General features: G+C 43.7%; 2 protein-coding genes across 10 annotated transcripts in view; one reads left to right on the top strand and one right to left on the bottom strand.

Moving 5' to 3' along the window:
• TRIP12 (thyroid hormone receptor interactor 12) overlaps nucleotides 1-8458 on the bottom strand; it is a 140983-nt gene extending 132525 nt beyond the window's left edge. For 3 of the 8 annotated variants that reach the window (XM_058702287.1, XM_058702272.1, XM_058702277.1), the window contains exon 1: nucleotides 7101-7220. The gene's annotated coding sequence lies outside the window, so the exon portion shown is untranslated. Of the gene's footprint in view, nucleotides 1-3008; nucleotides 3137-3268; nucleotides 3575-6471; nucleotides 6608-6763; nucleotides 6857-7100; nucleotides 7221-8107; nucleotides 8173-8378 lie in introns of those variants that run through there. The other 5 variants (XM_058702224.1, XM_058702266.1, XM_058702245.1 and 2 more) reach the window with 5 other exon arrangements.
• FBXO36 (F-box protein 36) overlaps nucleotides 7251-16436 on the top strand; it is a 91251-nt gene continuing 82065 nt past the window's right edge. For both annotated transcript variants that reach the window (XM_058702295.1, XM_058702304.1), the window contains exons 1-2: nucleotides 7251-7342; nucleotides 7717-7833. In XM_058702295.1, coding sequence (XP_058558278.1) covers nucleotides 7738-7833 — 96 coding nt within the window. In that variant the 5' untranslated portion in view covers nucleotides 7251-7342; nucleotides 7717-7737. The remainder of the gene's footprint in view (nucleotides 7343-7716; nucleotides 7834-16436) is intronic.

Below are 16436 nucleotides of genomic sequence, written 5' to 3'. Positions count from 1 at the left end.
TCAGCCCCTCGCCTCAATTACACCTTTGCAAGTTACCCACTCTTCTCTACCTACCCAAACGATCAAGGCCAGTTCAAGTAGCAAGTCTTCCTCAGTAACTGCAACCTAGGACTGAATCTCTCTCTAAACCTCCGAGGGCCCACTGTATAAAAAACTCAACTTTGTACTTAGTAACAAACATGCACAATGTTAAATGTTGTGTTCTACTATCATAGTTTGAACTCGTTTACAGTAAAGGACATTCCAACGTAAGAGATCTTTTATAAATCACCTATTTCTCCTCCGCACTCTTCAAGAAGGCAAACCTGGTATGGGACCAGAAAGGCACACGGATTAGTTGCTGAGGAAATATCTGCACGCTGAAAGTACTTCCAACAATTTATTCGGCAAAGCCAAATTTTGTGCCCTAATTCTCCTGTTTCTTAATTTAGATTCTCATATCAGGTTTCCTAAACGTAGAAAACCTGCATTTAGAATATCTACGGGATACTTCTGGATGCTAAACGCTATACTATATATAGCTACCAAGTCTGAGAAGTGTTTTTCAACTAAATGAAACAAAAACTCGGGACAGGAACCTTCTGTATTCCTCCCAGCAGAGACCTGGCACACAGTAGCACTTGATAAATACGTATCGATAAATATGCTTTTATCTACTGGTAAACAGAATTCTCAAATGCTAAACCTAACATCACAAAGTCAGTAAAATGGTCTAGTGTCTTATCAGTCCCTTAAGTGCGTATTTTAATGAACCTAATTCTGAAAAATTTATATTCTAGCATCCTATACTCAGCTACCAAACCCTGACAAACGAAAATAAGCAAGCAGACAGAAACCATGGCAAATGGTGCTAATAATACTTCGTAATATAGTCTCCCAATGTGTCGCCGAAACGAACTCTATCCCTGCCCATATACCATGCAGGTTAGGAGCCCTGTGCCAGCCACTGTGGGCATGGAAAAATTAAACCTTTAGCACAAGAAGCCAAAAATTTACTTAAGAAGAAGTAAGCAACTAATTATTTAAGGCAGATGGTGAAAGCAGTAACTAGTAAAACGTTATGGAAGAAAGAAGTGAAGAGTAAAACTCTTACAGTAGCTACCCAAAGAAAAAGTTAAATGTGTAAATGTCACTACAAGAGATACAAGATGAGAGAAGGGTATCAGTCCAGGTGGACTCAACAGTCAAAGTCCAGGCAAGAATGCTGAGGTTCCTGGAGTGTGTGCAGAAGGAATGAACAGCTCAACCTGCCCACATCCAGCCCAGGGCGCAACACAGACAAGATTAAAAAATACTGGGGCCGTAGCAGAAGTTACAGCATGTTCATACATTTACTACTTACGAGGAAACTACAAACACTTGGTTTTCAGGAAGATTCACAAAAGGGGGCGGGGGGGGGGGGGGGGCTCCATATGACCTCCACAAACCTGCTCTTTAAGGACACAAAACAGCTTAAATTACAACTCAACAGTGAATTTCAGAAGGGCTACCTGAAAAAATTCATTTTGGGTTTTCCAGGGCATCACATACGTTTACCACGATAAGGACTTCGAATTGAGTTAATTTGACCTTAAGAAGTTATAGCACAAGGTACATCTATTTATTCAGAATGCTGCCCACGGGTGGAATGAGTAGGAGTTTTGAAGTCAGGGTAGAACTCATTGGTTACCACAGCCAACAAGTTGATTAAAATACACATTGAAATGCTTTAACTTCAAGTCTTGAAGGCTTGCTGATAGACACTTCAGCTTATAAATAACCTTCAAAGTATGCACTGGGTAGTAACCCAAATTTATAGAAGTACATCCTTTCTAAAAACAAAACAAAAATAAACTCAAATGAGGTATAAAACTCAGCTTTGTACTTAATACACACATTATGTCAAAATCTATTTAGGGCCTCAATCTAGCATTTAAATGATCAACTATTATATGTAAACAAGGGCCAATCACAGAATATAAATGGCTTGTCCTGATTTTTTTCATATGTGATTTAAAATAACTTGCAGTCTCTAAAATACATATCAACAGATGAAAAAGAAAACTTCTATAATCATTTTTAGGATTAACTATGATTCAAAATGTTTGTCAAAACGAGACAGACATTAAACCCTTACAAAGTATTTTCACTTACAGTAATATTTTATTCTCACAAGACTTACTCCTCCAAGAAGCATTCAAAGATTCCTTATTATAGGCCAGACACTGTGCTAGATATAGATACTAGGGATTAAAAAGGGGAAGGACTGGCTTTAAAGAATTCATAATCGACTAAGGAATATGATATACTCAAAGACTTTCAAGTCTACATATGTAACAGAAGTATGCTCTAGGTAGAAGAGTGTTAACAAATGAGGCAATGGTCAGTGCTGCAATGAACCAGTGGAGGAAGAGCCCTGTGTTCCAATCTAGCTTTGGAGCCTAATCTCCTAAGTAGTGTCTAGCATACAAATGACAATTAAATCTAGGTGGCAATTAGCCACGCTCAGATTAGGTACTTGAAACTCACAAAGGTTAAATTATTTGTCCAAGGTCACAAAGACAGAGGAAAAGGCAGTCAAGATTGCAGCCCAAGTCTACACTCAAATCAGATGTTCACTTGAACAGTGCTGTTCACTAATGAGAGGACAGGGTACCTGGCAGTGTTTTTCACTCTAGTCCACTAACATGATGTTTTAATTCAAACAGAGCTGCAGAACTATTTACCAATAGCTTCTGCACACTCAGACAAAATAGGTAGGTCTGAATAACGGACAAGTTCCTTTTTCTTCTGGCCAATCCAGTTTAATGAAACGGTAAGAATCCCAACCCAAAGCTGAAAGGCCTCAGAGAAGAACTACAAAGCAGACTTATTTCAGCCTAGGAAACAACTTCTTTTGCCAATAACCTAAAATCAAGTTAGGATATTGGGTTTAATTAAAGAACTGCATTTTTGAAAATCCAGGACACTGGCCAAGTTAAATTTTACTTAAAAAAATCAAGAGACTGGTTCAGCAGAAGTATACTTACCTATTTACTGTTAAGTAGCAGCAAGCACCCACTATGTGTCAGAGTAACCCAGCAAACCAGGCAGAGATTATAAAGAACAACTGCTAGGAGTTTGTGCCTTCAAGAAATCTGTGACACAGCTGTTTGAACTATACAGAGGCAACGAAAGAAAATACACAAATGTAAAGCTCATGTCAAATGTTAAGAACTACAAGCACCAAGATTACATTACAATTGACAGATTATACTTATTGTATAATATCCATCAGATTCTTTCTTACTGTTAAGCCCTTTCCAGCAGTCAGGAACATATGAAGAGGCTGGGATCACCAAAGCAAATAGCATCCTGAGGAATCTGTTGAGACCAAGAAACTTTCCAAGCAGGAAGATTGGTTGCATAGTCAGCAAGACTAGGTTAACATTATTGGTTTGGAGTGGGAAGGAAAATGGGTGTTATTTTCAGTGAGGCTCATGAGTGCACCTTCATGCAAAACACAGCCGATACAAGATAATCCTGGACTTGGGGAAACCTATAATCCAGTCAGGAAACAAACGCAACGCATGTCAACAAATCTAACACTATAATCCCAAAATGGAGCCTATTTAGATAACCAAAAAATAAATGGGAAAGATCCTGGGATGGCAGGGTTTGAGGAAGTGCTAGGAAGGGGTGAGCTGAAGTGAACCTAAAATGGTTTAAATAAAGGAAAAGTGCAGGTCAGTCTGGCAGTAACAGGAACCTGAGAGAAGATGAAAAGCAACAAACAGGTTGCTTTTTTCAACCTGAGTCCATCAAATTTCCTCAGCAAATGGAAAAATAAAAGGGCAACTGGTATTCTATTTGCTCAAAAAGATCATCATCCACCTAAAAGAAAAAAACAAAACACCTCCTCCCTAAATTCTGTAAAAAAAAAAAAAAAATAGATTTGGCAAGGTTTTCCCTTCATTGTAGACTCTGACATTATAAAGTCAATTCCGTAAGAGGCACGAGGCGAAACAGGTACATGTGTTATCGATAATGAAAATGTGAAGAAATTTCTCTAAATATGATTAACAAATTTCTTCAGGAGAAAGTATGGTAGAAATCTACCATGCTGATGCAAAACACCAAAAACCAAAACCAAAACCTACCAATCAACCAACCAACCCAAGAGTAACTTAACAGAAATTGGGGCCAAGTCCCACTACCAATTTAACAGCAGTTTCAAAAAATAAGCTGCTGTAACTTACCTTACATCAAGGTCACCGCCCCCCCCCCCACCCTTCACCATCGCTGGTGAAAAGCTCTAAGTGTTCTTAATGGCCTCAAACAGCAAATGTAATTTTCTAAAACTAATGATAATATATTACACTTATTTAGCAGTTTGTAATTTCTCGCAGCCATTGTATCCACTGGGTCTCACCACCACCCAGTGAGGTAAGATAGTGACTGCCCATCCCCATTTTACAGATTAACTGGAGACCAGATAGGATAAGTGAAAAGCTCAAGGTCACACAGCTACTGTCAGTGTGTGAATTCCCATGAGTTTGTGTCTCTTTGCTGGGATGATGTGATTAAAATAGGATCATAAAATCTTCCGTAGATAACATTAACCCAGTAATCTTAAAAGTTAGAATGGAAAAGTAAACATTACTTCAAATTTACTTTGCTAGGTGAAAGCATTGATTTTACACTGGCCTAGCATCCCTTTCACTTTTTTAAAATAATTATTTTAGTTGAGCAGCTTCTAGAACTCTAACTGCCTGAAGTATTCTAAAACTTAGAAAGTAAATGAAAAACTAAAACAAAAAGCCTGTTCACGACACAAACTTAAAACAGTAATTGTCAGCAGAGCAGACTTAAAAACCACTCAAACTCCTTAAAAACTGGGAATGGAATAGAAACAATGATAATGTTTATTACAGTCCTTAAATTCTTACGGATACTGGCACATTCATAGAAAGGCAGATGTGAACAAAGCCCACAACCTCAACCTCCAACCATGTTAATATGCTCTCTTAAGCATAAAATAAATGAAATAAAAACTCTGCCAACAATCTCACAAAGATGATGTTAAAAGCCCAATTCAATCTTTCTGGGGCTGAACATGGAGCAGGGTTGTTTCAAAATGAAGAACTGGAAATTGTGTTTACTCTCAAATTCCCAATACTGATCTTTTTGCATAATCTAAGTATGAAAATAAATCTCAATAAAGCCATCTGCAACTTATTGTCTCTAAATCTGATAAGGCCATTCCTCAATCCTAGCTGCTCCCTCCACACACACACCCCCCACCCCGTGTAAATGCGACACACACACACAGGCCTCATATATAGGCCTCTTGCCTTTTCCTCCAACAACTAGGACCTTTGTTCAGAGCGTCGGTTTTTTGCCCCACTCAATAGCTCTTTCAACTTTCCACCCTATATTTTTTGTTTTGTTTTGTTTTTAGAGAGGAGATCCTCAGCCTCCACTTCCTGGGTCATTAAAAAATGAAATGCCAAAAATATCTATAGAGACACTGGAGAGCAATAGAAAGTTGAACACAGCACTAAAGGGCCTACAAAACGGAGTAAAGCCCGGGGATCGGGTGATTTGGCAACCCAGGCAGGATCCGGGGAAGGCCGACTAGGAAAGGAGACAGCAGGGGAGCAGTTAGACGGCCACTCAGAACACGTTCGCTGCGCTATTAAACGTACCCCCCGCACCCCTCACACACGAACGTTTACTCACTGCCACAGTCCCTCCTTCAATTAACTAACGAAGCAATTAAACTATACCCACCGCCAGACACGATGCTTAAGCTAACCGTCCCCAAAGTAAAACGACGTTATCAAAAACCAACCAACCTGTCTTAAGGGTTTAGGAGCAGCCCCTTCCGTTCTCTCCTTACCACACAAGGGTAACCAATTCCCCTCCCGTCCCTCCCCCCCCCCCAAACCCGCCCCGGCCGTTCAAATGCGTTATTTCCTCCCGATTTGCATGTGTTTTTAAATCTTTATTTTCTCCCCTGTAGCAAATTAAGGATTTCTGTTCTTCTGAGGAAGGAAGCGCCACGAAGGACAGGATTGGGGATTTTCCAACCTTCGTTATTTGAAGTCCCCTCTAACTTGTTTCTGAACTAAAAACCCACTCACTATGGAGGAGGATGGAGGAGAGGGTGAACTGAATGGGCAAACGATATAATAGGTTTTATGTAATCCACATATAAATAAATTAATCGCCTGACTCGCTTTGAATACTAATACGATTGGAGTGACAATTGGTCCACCCCCCTCCCAAGTCCTGAACCCCCACCCCCCATTTCCATCCTGATCTATTTAGAAGCATGCTCTGCTCCTCTCAGCCAAGTTTCTCGGCCTCTTTTCCAGCCCCCCTGCACGCCCGTCTCGTCGTCATCCTCGCTCAGCCTCAACTTCCCACGGCTAAAGAAACAGCCCAGCGCAGACCCCGTCTCCGGGCTCGCCCGCCCACAACCCTCCCCCTTGGCAGGAAACCCCTTACTGCGGTCTAAAGTCACTCCGGCCTCTCCCTCCTCTGACCCTCGCTTCCCACAACTGTTGTCACTCGAGCTGCTCCCTAGTTTCCATTTCCGGGCCGTCCCCGGCCCTGGAGCCTCTCCTCTCCCGGTTTCCGGGCCCCCCATCCCATTTCCGGGGAACCCTTGCCGTCTTCACACCCCCCACCTGCACTTCCGGCCCCCCACTTTCTCGCTTCCTAGAGGCCCTCCAAGCTCCAAAGCCCACTTCCGGCCCCCCCGGCCACCACCGGGCTCCCCAAGACCCGCACGCCTTACCCCGGTTCCGTGAAGGGCCCTCTTCATCGCGGGGGGCCTGAGCGGGGACCCAGCGAACCCTCCTTCCCCCCCACCCCCCCGCTCCCGCCCGGCCCCGGTCTCCCTCGAGCGTCTCGCCCGTCAACCCCCGACCCGGTCCTTCCGCGGCCCCGCCGCCGCCGGGAGCAGGCCGAGCGGGGGCCGAATCGCGGCGATGACACAACCGGGCTTCCTGGGACTTTCTGTTCCAGCTCCTCCCCACCCCCCCCCCCTCGCCGCCCCCCCCCAGCCCCTCACCCCCTCGTACAACCCCCTCCCCCAAGCCTGGCCCGGCCACTCAGACCTGCGCCCCAATTACCTAGTTGGGCCCCAAAGTCTCCGGTCCGGACTCGGTGGCGCGGCAGTAACTTCCACTCGCTCCCCCCACCCCCCCCCGGCGGCGGCGGCGGCGGCGGCTCCTCGGGTCCCTTCAATTATCAGCTGAGCCGCAGCACCGCGGCCGGCGTGCGCCTCCGCCCGCGCCGCCTCCCTCCCCGCCCGTTCCAACACCCTCCGGGAACTACTTTGCCCGCTGCCTCCGGCTCACGGGCTCGTCCGCGGGTAAGGCCCCGCTGCCTACACGCAACTCATCACATCGCCCCTCCCTCCCCCACCGCCCGGCGTGACTCTCCCAGCGGCCTGAGCTCTCCTCCCGATCCCTTCGAGGGACCAGGAAGGGGAATGTGGGGCTCCGCTTGATATCCCTCCGCCGGGGTCACCCCCTCCCCTCCGTGGCAGCAGGAACTAATTCCCCTTCGGGTCACCGGGGACCTGAGGGTGGAAATCTCACGGATCAGTGTTCCCTCTGGCTCTTGGGAGAAGGGGCCATCACCCTAAGGAAGAAACCCCCTGCTAGCTCAAAACCGGGTTCGATTTAAACTAGGGCTTTGGCCCCATGACCCCAATCAAGCCCCGCCCCTTCCTGGTTGTCTTAGCGACGGCGGTGGCGTCCCAAGATGGCGTCGTGGCTGCCGGAGACTCTGTTCGAAATTGTAGGACAAGGCCCAGCGCCGAGCAAAGACTATTACCAGTTATTGGTCACCCGGTCCCAGGCAAGTGCGAGGCGCGGTTTACCCTCTCTAAGCTCCCTGCCGCCCCGGTGGAACGCGGAACGCTAGCCCCGCTAGGCCGAGAGCGACTGTGGCCCGCTGGAAGCGTCCGGTCCCAGCTCCGAGCCGGGAGATTTCCCTCGTCACCTCGGCCTCCTCGGCCGGCTCCTCCGTAGTCCGCGTGCCTTTTCCCACCCCAAGGGCCGCTCGTCCCTGGCGAGCTTTCCCGCCTCCCCACATCGCACCCCGCTCCCTTCCTGCCACCGAGGGTTCCTACCCGCAGAGTTCCCTCCGCGCGAAGAGAAAAACAGGCGTCCCCGGCTTGCGTGCAGCCTCACCTCAGCGTGGGAAGGAGAGAAAGAAAGACTCAGCCAAGTGTCCCAAGGAGGAGCCGGCAGGGGAGGGGAGAAAGGGAAGATCTCTTTTCCAGGGTAGGAGTTAATCATGGGGGATTTTTTAAATCTCATTGTGGTCTTTACGGGTACCACGACCACATCAAAACTTCCTTATTTCTAGTAGGAATTGATCGTTGAGAGCTCTCCCCTTACCTTTTTGGAGCCCCTTCTATCCCATTGAAAGTGTGCGGGGGGTGGTACAAAAATGTTTCAGCTGCTCTGCGCGTCGGCCCCACCCATAATGACATCTGCTCCACAACAATAAGACCGAGGATTATGTTATCGCTGGAGTGAAGTAACCATCAGCCTATTTTTATGACTACTTTAGCTATTTAAGGTGGGCTTTTGGATGATTTATTGTGCCCATGAAATGATCAAGTTGAACTGGGCCTCCAGTCGGAACCCGTTTTCTGATTCCTGGCTGAGCTTAAGCCTGTCACTGAGATAAAGCACCTTGTACTTTAATAGATGGTATTTCTATAAAATGAAATTTAGAACTTTGTATGTATTTGTTTTAGTGTAGATCTTGAATATTGCATCAGTTTTCCCGTGAGCCCTTAAGTAGGTAGAGAATGCTTTTTTTATAGCTTCAAAAGCATCTTTTAAAGTAAAAATGATACATACTTTATTGTTTAAACTTGAGATGTTTAAATATTGCAAGTGTAGTGTCAGTAATAAAAGCGTGATAGCCTATCAAACTTAAATATTTGATTGAACATTTTGGGGGGAATTTTTACACATTTGATTAGAATTTCTTAAAAGCTGAAATTCACTGTTTTGTACATTTTGGGACTATCTTCCATTTGTTCTAAGAGGTATGATCCTAACAGTTTCTTACTTTCTAACATTAGTGATTGAAAGCAATAACATGTTACATAGTCATACTTCATTTTCTCTTTTCATCTACCTCACGTAAGTTAAAATGTTCTAATGTTTACAGTCTTTTCCATAATTTGTCTTTTAAACATTTTTTTGAGATTTTTCTTTTTCTTGAAGGTCTGGTATTACAAGTGTCTATAATGTTGTAAGCCTCAACAAATGAATAGTTGTTTACTTTTTTATTTTAGTAAATTAACCATTAAGAGTGCCTGGCATTAGTTTTCCCCAGGAATGCTTCCCTTGTTGATGTCGTTCAGACTTTCCTCTGTAGTCTAACTTGGGCACATGCCTGTGTTTTATGAAATCCCCCCCTCCCCCCACGCAAGTATTCTTAATTTTTTCTCTTTCCTTCTTTTTTTTTTTTTTTTTAACAGATCAAAAACTGGTTTTTATTTCAGGCCCTATTCTTCCTGTCAATTGCTTCTATAAAAAATCCTTTTCAAGCTGATCCATTTTCTTTTTTAAGCAGATGGAATATATCCACTATAGTTCTACCAGTGAGAGTTCATCTCAAATCTGATTAATTCACTCTCTTTTTAAAGTAAAATTTGTTGTAAAAAATAGTAAGCCAAAAAAATAGTCTTTTCAGTCAACCGTCTTGAGAATATGCTATTTTCTAACCACAGGATAATTTTTCTAAGTCTCAGCACAGGAAACCAAACATCCACTAAGAGGTGGTCTGACATAAATAAGGACTAAAAGACTAGAATTAAACTATGTTTTATAAGATGGACTTTTTCTGGAATGGCTTTGTAAAATTTTTCCTTTCTCTTTCTTCTTTTATTTTAAAAAAAATATTGTATATTATTCAAAATATACCCCAGATTTAGATAGATCTTTCTTTCCCTCTGATTCTCTTTTTTATTCTTTTTCACTGCTTTTATTTTTATTGACTTTAAATTCAAATGATTGCACATTTGACATGGATTTGAAGACAGGTATCTCTCTCATTAGGGTCAGACCATGGTTGGTATAGCACAGAATATAAATGCTGTACATAAATATTTTCTTTGCTTCTTATACAGTAACATTAAATATATATTTTAATGCTTATAGAGGCATTCCCAGTTAACAACTTGATGCTATGATGTTTTGTTTTTTTCCCAAGAAAGGAACGTATAGAATATAGCTTGTGGTTAATATGGCTTCTCAAATTCAATTTTTTTTTTTAATGTTTATTTACTTATTTTGAGAGACAGCAAGCAGGGTGTGCAAGTTGAGGAGGGTTGACAGAAAGGAAGAGAGAGAATCCCAAGCAGGCTCTGCAGTGACAGCACAGCCCCCAATGCTGGGGACTTACAGACTGAGACTCAGACTTACAAACTGGGAAATCATGACCTGAGCCAAAATCAAGAGTTAGTCGCTTAACCAACTGAGCTACCAGGCACCCTTCAAATTCGATCTTTATAATGATCTTAGAAAAATCAGTGCACTGCTTTCTAAATCAAAGGTTTACCCAATTATTTTCACCTAGTTTTAGTAGTAAATATATTTTCTTATGTTGGTTTCTAATTCTTTGAAAACTAGTAGATTACTAGCAAGAGCTGGAAAGAACCTTGAATGTTATTTAGGCAAGGGATATTCCGCACTTCACCTCTAAGAAAATCTTAAATCGTGACCCTTTGCTTAATTGTAATCAGCAAGTTGGCATTTACTATGGGGATGCAAAATATAAGATTTCTGCCTTCAAAGAGTTCATCTTTCATTCCACCAATATGTATTAAGCACCTTTTAAAGTTTATTTATTTATTTTAAGAGAGAGAGCGATTCCCAAGCAGCCTTGGAGCCCAGCACAGGGCATGAACTGTGAGATCAAGACCTGAGCTGAAATCAAGAGTCTGATGTTTAACTGACTGAGCTACCCACGTGCCCAAGCACCTTTTCTATACCTTTTATATGTACTGTTCTAGATGCTGGGGAAACATCAGTGAACCAAACAAAAGTCCCTCCTCTCTGAAGTATATAATCTAGGTAGGAGCAAACAGTTAGTGATTTGATTTATATAAACACTGAAATAGTTTTTGTTTTTTTTTTTTTTTTAAGAACAGAGGAAGTTCATCGCCAAGTTAATGAGTAGCACAGATGCTTTAAAATCCGAGTCCAGGGACACCTAGGTGGCTCAGTCGGTTGAGTATCTGACTTTGGCTCTGGTCAGGATCTCGCGATTCATGGTTTCCAGCCCTGCGTTGGGCTCTGTGCTGACAGCTCAGAGCCTGGAGCCTGCCTCAGATTCTGTCTCCCTCTCTCTCTGCCCCTCTCCCCCCCTTCTCTCCCTCTCCCCCCCTTCTCTCCCTCTCCCCCCCTTCTCTCCCTCTCCCCCCCTTCTCTCCCTCTCCCCCCCTTCTCTCCCTCTCCCCCCCTTCTCTCCCTCTCCCCCCTTCTCTCCCTCTCCCCCCTTCTCTCCCTCTCCCCCCTTCTCTCCCTCTCCCCCCTTCTCTCCCTCTCCCCCCTTCTCTCCCTCTCCCCCCCTTCTCTCCCTCTCCCCCCCTTCTCTCCCTCTCCCCCCCTTCTCTCCCTCTCCCCCCCTTCTCTCCCTCTCCCCCCCTTCTCTCCCTCTCCCCCCTTCTCTCCCTCTCCCCCCTTCTCTCCCTCTCCCCCCCTTCTCTCCCTGTCCCCCCTTCTCTCCCTCTCCCCCCTTCTCTCCCTCTCCCCCCTTCTCTCCCTCTCCCCCCTTCTCTCCCTCTCCCCCGCTTCTCTCCCTCTCCCCCCTTCTCTCCCTCTCTCAAAAATAAATAAACATTAAAAAAACTTTTTAAATAAATTGTGAGTTCAGAGGAAGCAAAAGTCACTTTAGGCTAGGAGGCTCAGGAGGGTACTATTATCAATATTTGACTCTTGGAATTCTATCTTCTTCGTTCTCTTGAAATGGAAGTATTGCTTAAGGTCACAACTAGTGGCTTAGGTTGATGTGACAAATACTGGAAAACTGCGGGAAGCATTAACTGTAAGCTAAGTAGATGAGAACTGGCGGATACTGGCCTCTTGCACCTGTGTTAGACGGTTGTCCCTGGAGCAGCAATGTGTGATAGTCACCCCAGCAAATGAAAAGAGGAAGACTTGCATAATAGATGACCTTAATTTACCTATTTTACTTAATCCTCCTAAAGACTCCAATAAGATACCTAAAGCAATGTCATCTGAAAAAAAAATTCCAAAAGTTCATTCCCCCAAAAATGACCAGTATTTTTGACATGCTTTAGAGTTGCAGCACTGACAGACTGAAAACACCTGAGGTCGCATGCCAACCTCTGACAGGAAACTGTCTTCTCCAAAGACTTCTGAAAAAGGAATGAAAACTAGACTTGGTGAGAATGCCTGGGTGGCTCACTCGGTTAAGCTACGGACTCTTGGTTTCAGCTCAGGTCATGATCTTGGGGTTGTAGGACTGAGCCCCATCTCGGGCTCCATGCTGAGTGTGGAGCCTGCTTGGGATTCATTCTCTCTCTCTCTCTCTCTCTCTCTCTCTCTCTCTGCCCCTCCCCCACACAGGCTGTCTCAAAATAAATAAATTAAAAAAAAAAAAAACTAGGTGACTGACGTTTAGACTTTGCAACAAAGAATCCTGCAGGTACTACTTAAAACTGCACAGCAATTTTAAAGATATAAGATCCAAGCACAGCCTAATAAAAATGTTAATACATACACCCTTTGACCCTGCAAATCCATTTCTAGGATTTTCTATGCAAAAATGCTTTCACATAAGTACTAGGATCTGTGAGCAAGAAGCTCACCAGAGTGAAATAATTGTAAAAACATCTTTCCGTTAGTGGAAATTTGGTTAAACTGTGAATCATTCATACCGTAGAATACTCTGCAACCTTTTAAAAAAACAACGTGCCAGAGCTCTTCAGTAGACCAAATCTTAAGCAAGAAAAGCAAGTTGCTGGGTTAAACATATCCTATAGGAAAAAACAACCACCAGAGTAGTTTTATTTTTTTTAATAAATGTTAATGGCGTTTAAATAAGTGTAAGAGGAAACAGCTGAAGTGCATCACTCAGAGATGGAATTAGTGATTGCTTTCACTTCCTGCATTATGGTTTTTTTTTTTATTTTTTTTTTTATTTTTGAGAGCGAGACAGCACAAGCTGGGGAGGGGCAGAGAGAGAGGGAGACAGAATCCGAAGCAGGCTCCAGGCTCTGAGCGGTCAGCACAGAGCCCAACGCGGGGCTCAAACTCATGAACCGTGAGATCGTGACCTGAGCTGAAGTTGGACGCTCAGCCAACTGAGCCACCCAGGGGCCCCTGCATTATGTGTTTTTGAAAGATCCGAGTTTTTGTACAATGAGCATTTATTTTTGTAATCAGAGAAAAGCAGGAAAAATGAAAATGGAAGCGGATAACACTTACTCTGAGCAGTCCTGCTCCGTACATTAGCTTCCACCTGCTGTACCGGTACCGCCTTTCAGCCACCTCCCACCTTAAATAATGAGCAGGCATTAATAACTGTGTCACCAGATTCTACTGATGGGGGGAGGGGTTCTAATTCAACAAGTTTAGAAGGTGCAAATGAGTTAATGGCTACTTAGGAAATTTTAAGGTCTAGAAACTTCTGATTTTACATTTTTTGCTTTTGTCTTTTGTTTTTCAATGTAGATGATAATTACTTTTGAGAAAGTACAACTTTGTTCTCTTGCTTTGTTGCGGATGACATAGTATTATTGAGCTAAAAAGGAGATATAGAAAAGAAAATAAGGCAGAGGTCATCCACTGAATAGATTTATATGCCCCCACCCCATGAAGCTTAAAGAACAGAACCTCTCAAGTAATCTAAAATTATACTAACTAGGGACGCCTGGCTGGCTCAGTCAGTGGTGCATGTGACTCTTGATCTCAGGGTTGTGGATTCGAACCCCACGTTGGGTGTAGACATTACTTAAAACTTTCTAAATAAATAAAAGCATATTAACTAGACACCAGGTTGCACATTTTGGAAGTAGGATGGGGTGCAGTCAACTTGTTATCATGATGGCATTTTCCCAGAGGCCCCAGGAGCCCCTAAATCATGCCTTACTCTAGCCCTGCTTCCCACATAGGGTCCCCAAGAATCACATACATGGAGAAGATACAGCAGAGGGGAGTAAACGTACATTCCCCTTTTGCTTCTGGTAACTCTTGCCTTGTCCCTAAGGGGACGTCTCCCCCTGATGGACTGATGTCATGCCATTATCTCTGACATCAAGCTGTTGCGCCCATTCTGCCCAGTGGCCACCAGCCACAGCCAAAACGTTTCCACGCAGAACTGCCGTTCCTTTTTTTTTTTTTAATGTTTATTTTATTTTTGAGAGAGAGCGTGAGCTGAGGAGGGGCAGAAAGGGAGACACAGAATCTGAAGCAGGCTCTAGGCTCCACGCTGTCAGCACAGAGCCCTATGCGGCGCTTGAACCCACGAACCATGAGAGATCCTGACCTGAGCCAAAGTCTGACACTTAACCGGCTGAGCCACCCCGGCTCCCCTGCCGCTCCTTTTAAAGTCCAAAACTCAGCGGAATGCTTGCCTTAGCTTATTTTCCTCTTGCCTATTATTTACGATTTGACCTATCCCCCTCTTTGGGGGCTGTCTCTTTGTCTCCCAAAGCTCCTTGTTCTTCCCTCTGCTGTTAAATATAGGCTTTTCCCCTCTTCACTCTTAGAACGTCTGGTCCTCTGCTCCAGGCCCTCCTCGGGAGTGTTCTGGTTTTCCCACCTCTTTCTGACCTGCAGCGACCTACACCTGCCCTGAGCTCCCTGCCCTGCCCCACGGGTTCCGCCAGGTGTTCACGCCTCCTGCATTGTCCTTCCACTCCTCAGACCTGAGGCCCTTCGGGGAAAAATGATTGCCAGCCCGTGACACTCCAGGAGGTACCCGATTCGAATTGTCAAGTGGCTTTTCATCAGAAATGGAAATTCCTTTTCATTTTCCAAAGTGACGTGGCACTTCTGGGGAGAGGGGGGATAAAATAATACAAATAAGCTGATCAAATTCTTAAAAATTACAATATTCAGTGCCTTACCATATTAGAAGCCAGTTGTCCGGCAACTCCTAAACCCTCATTTCAAAATTACACGAGGGCCCGACCGAGCGCCAGGATCATATCTTTTCTCAGGTAAATCGTTCATTCAGCACCTATGAGCACCTACTCATTCTGGGCAGTTAATTTGGTCTCGCCCTACACTGACACAGATTTGTCTCCTAATTATATGGGGCAGTAGAGCACTTAATTGGGAGTCACTGAGTCATGGGTTCTTTTATTCCTCCTGCTAGCCTGCAAGCTCTTGACCTGGGGCAAGGCACTTCATTTTTCTGGGCCCCAGTTGCCTCATCAACGTTGTAAGTTTCCTAGTCCAAGAGATCACAAAGGTTTATTCCATTTCTAAAATGCTGTTTTGCATGAAAGTGGTATTTCATCCTGGAAAAAGCACTCGATTTTTTTTTTTTTTTTTGAGAAAAATTAGATTTGCATTGAAGATTCTATATTAGTAGCTATGTGACCTGGTATAAGTCTCCACCTGCCTGAGGTTCCAGCTCTTCATCTGTAAAATGAGCCATTCAGCTCTTGGCTATTTCACAGATACAGTAAAAGCCAGATATATATATATATATATATACATAAAGCACTCCAGGCCAGTGTTTTTCAAAGAGAGGTTGTCTGATCAAATAGGATTGGAAAATCCTGGGTCAAACACGGTCTATTTGCTTCTCTTCTCCGGAATTTGTCAGAGCCTTTCAAATCCTGCTGTCCACCATGAATCTCTCAAGAGGAGACTGTACCTTGGAGCTTTTCCTATAGGCTTGTGACTCTGGAACCCCCTTTTCTCTGAGTATCTCAGGAGCTGAGGTTCTGGGGAATATTGACTGCAAAGTACCTACCAGTGTGCCTGGTACAGAGCGGCCAACTACTGAAGAAATGTTTCTTGTGTTGTTTTCTTCCAATGCCAAACCAGCCAAATTTCACCTTTTCCATAAAAGGATGATAGTAACTCTTTACTCACCTCCTATTTTATTTTTATTTTTTATGTTTACAATTAGCTTATGTTTCCACAAAGTACCTATTGGTGTTTTGATTGGGATTGCAATGAATACATAGCTTCATTTGTGGTGAATTGACATCTTTATGATATCAAGTTTCCAATCAACAAATACAGTATACCCATTTTCTAGAATTTTTTTAGGTATTCTTTAATTTTGGTCAACAATATCTTATAGTATGGAAATCTTATATTTTTGTTAGATTTGTAGGTGTTTACCTATTTTATTGTAAGTTATATTGCTTCTTAAAATTCTATTTTCTATTTATGGCTACTAATGAAAACAATTGATTTTAGGGGTGCATGGGTGGCTCACATCACGAT

The sequence above is a fragment of the Neofelis nebulosa genome, chromosome 2, assembly GCF_028018385.1.
Source record: "Neofelis nebulosa isolate mNeoNeb1 chromosome 2, mNeoNeb1.pri, whole genome shotgun sequence".
NCBI classification, from domain to species: domain Eukaryota; kingdom Metazoa; phylum Chordata; class Mammalia; order Carnivora; family Felidae; genus Neofelis; species Neofelis nebulosa.
Note: the sequence above shows the minus strand (reverse complement) of the source record. Positions and strands in the feature narration are given on the sequence as shown.